Source organism: Plecotus auritus (genome assembly GCF_963455305.1).
Source record: "Plecotus auritus genome assembly, chromosome: X".
Taxonomy (NCBI): domain Eukaryota; kingdom Metazoa; phylum Chordata; class Mammalia; order Chiroptera; family Vespertilionidae; genus Plecotus; species Plecotus auritus.
In genome coordinates this window covers 138,590,206-138,596,048 of record NC_137784.1, presented here as the reverse complement: position 1 = coordinate 138,596,048, position 5,843 = coordinate 138,590,206, and the positions used below count along the sequence as shown (strand labels likewise).

The 5,843-nt window shown below is 47.2% G+C and overlaps 1 protein-coding gene across 1 annotated transcript in view; it reads right to left on the bottom strand.

The window, feature by feature from the left end:
• SYP (synaptophysin) overlaps nt 1–1,890 on the bottom strand; it is an 11,356-nt gene extending 9,466 nt beyond the window's left edge. Inside the window, 2 exon segments of the mRNA XM_080652666.1 lie at nt 647–712; nt 1,852–1,890. Of these exon segments, the coding sequence (XP_080508792.1) occupies nt 647–712; nt 1,852–1,869 (84 nt within the window). The 5' untranslated portion in view covers nt 1,870–1,890.
• Between the last annotated feature and the right edge of the window lie 3,953 nt (nt 1,891–5,843).

Below are 5,843 nucleotides of genomic sequence, written 5' to 3'. Positions count from 1 at the left end.
TCTCTCACTCGGTCTCTGTATAGTGTTCTCTCTATCTCCCTTGTGCCTCTCTTTCTCTATGTATCAGCCTCTCTTTTTCTCCTTTCTCTGTCTCTTTTCTCTGTATCTTTCTCTCCCCCACCCCCATTTTCAGTCTCCGCCTCTCTTCTTGTGTCTATTTCTCTTTGCATCTCTGTTCTCTGTGCATCTTTCTTCTGTCCTCTCTTTTCTGTCTTTTTCTGTTTTTCTCCTCTCTCTGTATCTCTTTTTTTCTCAGAATTTCAGTCTCTATCTCCATCATTCCCTACCTCTCATTCTCTATCTTTTTCACTGTCTCGGGTTTTCTCCTGGCTTTGCATCTCTCCCACAGCAACCGGCTTCAAGCTCCACCTCCCCTGCCTCTCTCTCACCTCAGGAGAGGAGATAGAACGTCACAGTCTTCCACTTCACAAGGGGGTACCCTTGGCCTTGTGTGACATCACTTCACAGCCCATCCATTCTCTGGCCTCAAGCCCCAGGGACTTTACCCTGGAGTACAATACCACTATCCCCCTTCTACCCCCAATCCAACCATCCATTTGTTGCTCCCCACCCCAACTGCACCCCTGCTCTTCCATATCCCACTACCTGCCTCCCTCTCTCTCCCCATGGCCCAGACCACACTCACCCATTGCAGCACTTTCACAAAGCCAAGGGGCTCCTTGACCACCTGGAACTGGCCCCCAGCCACCAGCTGAGGAGAGAAACGGTGGGGAGGGGGATGGGGTTGTTGGGGATGGAGAGGGAGGTGAGGGGTGCCACCAAGTGATGACCCCTGGGGGATAGGGCATGTGACCTCCAAGAGGGATTGAGGACATTCGTTTGGAGAGGGGGTGAGAAGGAGAAAGTGACACTTCAGGGAAAGTGTGGGCACACCTTCTCTGAGAGAAGACCCTGGGGAGATGGGGATATAGATGGCAGAGGGGGTTGGGTGAGGAAGATGGGGTAAAGTCAGGATGAGTTAGGGAAGGGGAGAAGGTCTGAAATGGTAAAGGTGAGTCAGATGGAGAAAGGGATAGGATGGAGCGAGTGAGGAAAGAGTCGGGGTTCATTAGAGTGGGGGAGGGGGGTCCTGAGTGGTGAAGGTGAGTCATAACAGAGAGAGAGAGTCAGGTTGGCTAGGGTGGGGGAGGGGTCTGCGGCGGTAAACATGAGTCAGATGGTGTAATGGGGGGGGTCTGAGGTGATGAGGATGGGGAGGGGTTGGTACTGGTTAGAGAGGGGCGAGGTTCTAATGTGTTGAAGAAGAGTGAGATGGCAAAGGGTCTAGGCTGGTTAAGATGGGGGAGGGCTGGGACATGGCTTCACTGGATATATTCGGGGGGGGGCGGGGGCGGAGACTAGGGTTTTTGGACAGGCAAAACCAGATTGACCTCCTTGGTCTGGTCTGGGGGAAGGAGTGGTTCTCTACCGGGGTAACGTCTCTGTTGGGAGGGGCAGCTGTCAGCCCTCCCCCCATTCCCCGCCCTCACGCCTTCTGTCGCTCTATTTCCTGGCTCATCCGCAGCACCCCCATCTTCCTTCTACTCTCCCCTCCCCTCCCCCTTGTTGTACCCTAGCCCCAAGACTCCGTTTTCCTCCTGCAAAGAACCTAGTGGCGGCCCCCCCGCTGCGGCAGTGAGGACAGCCCTCACTGCGGCAAAGGGCGCACTCCTTTTCTCCACCTCCCTCTTCCTCCCCTCATCTGCTGCAGACCCCAGTCCCAGCGTCGGGGGCTGGGTGTCTGCTGCCAGGACCCTGGTCACCACCTCTCAAAAGTCGGTGGGTCCTCTGCAACCCAGGCTGGGGAGGCCCGGCTGCAGCGGGCTCTGTCCGCGGTGCTGGAACGCATACCTGATTCACCACGTCCATGTCGGCCAGCAGCAGCTTTCAGCAATGCAGGGGGCGGGAGGAGCCTGCTAGCAAGGGCGGGTGCAGCGGGGGAGGGGGTACGCGCAATCGTCAGAACAGCCCAGACAGCCACAGCTCCTCCCCCCTCGTCCCCCCCTACCTCATTGGCTACCTGCGCTTGCGCATATCAAAGCTGAAGTAGCTGGCGGCCATTCCAGCCCCGAGGCTGGAACCCTGTGAATGCTCAAGGAAGATCTATGTCTGCAAACACAGGTAGAGGTCTGGGGAGAGGAGGACCGTTAGGTCCTGCCAGTATCACATTTTACCAGGCCCTTTATTGAGTTTGTTAAATGTGTTCACTCATTTAATCCTTACAACAGCCCTCTGTATGTGGTAGGGACTATTAGCTCCATTTTTACAGATGAGAACGAGCCCCCAGAGAGGTTAAATGACTTGCACAAGGTTGTCCAGCTAGTAATTGGTAGTGCCCAAAGTCCCTGAAATTTAAACATAGTTCAAGGTCTTGAGGGTTTCTTCTCATCTGCATTTTAAGCACATCTTAAAACCCCTCCCCCTTCCAACCATCTTCCCTATTTCTCTCTTCTCTTAAGTTAAATTCTTGCTTACTCTAATTCTACACTTTACGTCCTGTTTATTCCCAGCCCACTCTTAATTGGACTACCTCTCCTTCGTGCTACTAACACTAGGGCCCACCAAAGGCAATGGTGATTGCCATGTAACAACATCCAATGGACAAATACAGTTGGATTTTAAGATGCTCAACCTCACTCATACAAAAGAAATACCTATAAAAACTCCTAAGATACTGTTTTTCATCTTTGAGGGTGGTGAATATAAACAAGTTCAATAATGCTCAATATTGGCAGGTTGCCCAGAAACAGACATTCTCATAAGTTGATAGTGGAAGTTAAGTTGGTATAACCTCTGTAGAGGAAGGGTAATTTGGCAAAATCTACCAAACTAACAAATCCTTACACTGTTTGGCTCAGCATTTATACTTATAGGAATTTACACAGATTCGTATATGTGCTAAAAGATGTAGATATAAGATGATATACTGCAGCACTGTTTATAATAAGAGTGGACACTCCCAAAGTGCTCATTACTGGTGGCCCATTCAAATAAACTCTGATACAACTACAAAATGGAGTACTATACAACTATCATTAACAATATAGAGATATGGGCCCTGGCTTGGTAGCTCAGTTGGTTAGAGCATCGTCCCTATGCCAAGATTGCTAGTTCCATCCCTGGTCAGGACACATACAAGAATTAGCCAATGAAGGCATAAATGAATGGAACAACAAATCAGTGTTTCTCTCACTTCCCCTCTCTCTCAAATCAATAAAAAACAGCTGGTTTGGCTCAGTGGATAGAGTGTTGGCCTGCAGACTGAAGGGTCCTAGGTTCGATTCTGGTCAAGGGCATGTACCTTGGTTGCAGGCTCCTGCCCAGCCTGGCCCTGGTTGGGGCATGTGTAGGAGGCAACCAATCGATGTGTTTCTCTCACATCAATATTTCTCTCTATCTTTCCCTATCTCTTCCACTCTCTCTAAAAATCAATGGAAAATATCCTTGGTCAGGATTAAATAACAACAACAACAATAATAATAATAATACAAAACAAAACAAAACAAAAATACCCAATGTGGAGATATGGGATGGTCGCCGAGATATTTAGTGGAGGCATGCAACATGCCAAACTGTGTGGAGATTGTGTACAAAGAGAAGGGAAGGGTTATATCATAATTATAAAGAGAACAACTGCCTGGCCAGCGTGGCTCAGTGGTTGAACATCGACCTATGAACCAGGAGGTCATGGTTTGATTCCTGGTCAGGGCACATGCCCAGGTTGCAGGCTTGATCCCCAGTGTAGGAAGTGCAGGAGGCAGCTGATCAATGATTCTCTCTCATTATTGATGTTTCTATTGCTCTCCTCCTCTCTCTCCCTCTCTGAAATAAATATTTTTTTTAAAAAGAGAATAACTAACATTTTAAATTGTGTCTATTCTGTGTCAAGCACTGTTCTGAAAGCTTCAGTTATATCACTCATTTAAATCCTCACAGCAACCCTATGAGGCAGGTGCTACTACTATATTCATTTTACAGGTGAATAAACTAAAGTGCAGAGAGGTGAGAGAATTTTCCTAAGGTCACACAGCTGGTAAATGGTAAAACTAGTATTTGAACCTAGGAAGTCTGGCCCTAGTATCTGTTACTCTTAGCCACTAACTTATAGATACAGAATCCTATACATGTGTAAAAGATATCTGATAATGCTGGTTGCCTCCAGAGGGAAGAGGGATTTTTCATTGTATATCCTTTTGTACCTTTTGAATTTTGAATCGTCTGAATGTATACCTAGTTTTTAAACACACACACACACACACACACACACACACACACACACTCAAATTCACACCAATATGTAATGGATACTTCTCAGTTATTGTCATACAAGGGTGGCAGGGGGAAGAGCATGGGTCTTGACATTCAGTTGCTTGAATTTAAATCCCAGCTCTAATATTCTGTATGACTTTGGACATGTAAGATGTTTAAAATTATACTTATAAGGTCGTTGCACTGGTTAAACAAGATCATCATTGTAATGCGTTTTGCACAGGGCCAAATAAATGCTTCATTTTACCTCCTACACATCTCTGGAATCCACTCACTTCTCACCATCTCCTCTGCCACCTTCCCTGGCTAAGACAACCATTGTTCCTGCCAATTTAGCATCTTCGGTCTCATTTCCTTCCCTTCTGTTTTCAGCACAGTCATCCGAGCATCTATTTAAAATGCAAAGTTAACTATGTCACTATCCAGCTCAAATCCCTTCCATGGCTCCCCACTGCTTTTAGGAAAAGTCCCAGGGTTTGGGGCCTGGCATTGAAAGGCTCTGCCTCATCTGGCCTCAGGTGGCCTCTCCCACCTCATCCTTTAACAGCTTTTCACTCTCTACTTCCTGCCTATGACTTACTGTTTCCACAATACACCAGCCCAACCACTCTACACTGAGTGGCCAGATTATTATGATCTCTGAACGCATAATAATCTGGCCACTCAGTATATATATATATATATATATATATATATATATATATATATATATAATATAAATATTAGAGGGCCCAGTGCATGAATTCGTGCATGGGTGGGGTCCGGCCAGTGTGGCCAGGGGGCGGGGACATGGGCGGTTGGCCGGCCTGCCTGCTGGTCAAACTCCTGGTTAAGGGGACAATTTGCATATTAGCCTTTTATTATATAGGATATACACTGAGTGGCCAGATTATTATGCGTTCAGAGATCATGATAATCTGGCCACTCAGTGTATATTCGGAGTCCCAGTCTCCAATTTTGGCTTTCATCAAATTTCAGTACTGGCTCAATTGACACATTTTACAAATGAGAAACCCCTGCTCTGAGAGCTGGGAGGAGATCCTAGGGGCCTAGTGGTGACCACATCCCATGCCACTCCCAGCACTGCCTTCAGTTCCTTTGGAGTGGGGCTGACTACCACTTTGGACAAGTCATGTGACATGTCTAAGCCAGCTCAGTTTCCTCTGAGGGAAACCCAGAACAGTGCCTGATACAAAATAAATGCTTGGTAAACTTTCACTGAATGAATGAGATCCCAGAGGTTGGGCAATGACTAAAGGTAGGGCAAGAAGCAGAAAGAGGAGCTCTGGGATCTGTGTGAGAGGAGAGTGGGTTACTCTTAGCTGGTCTCAGTAAAGCTTGTTAGGCCCTGAGTGGGACTTCCTGGGAATGGAGTCCCATCCTTTGCTGTCACCCATGTCTTCTGGCAATGGATTTAGATTTTCTTTTTCTCAGGCAGAAGGTGGAATGTGGGAGACAGGGTGATAACAGTTTAGCCCCCCTGAAATCCCTGATGCCATCAGAGGACCCCTCTGCCTGACATAACACATACCAGGCTAATTCTTTTTTAAATATATTTTTAATTTATTTTTATT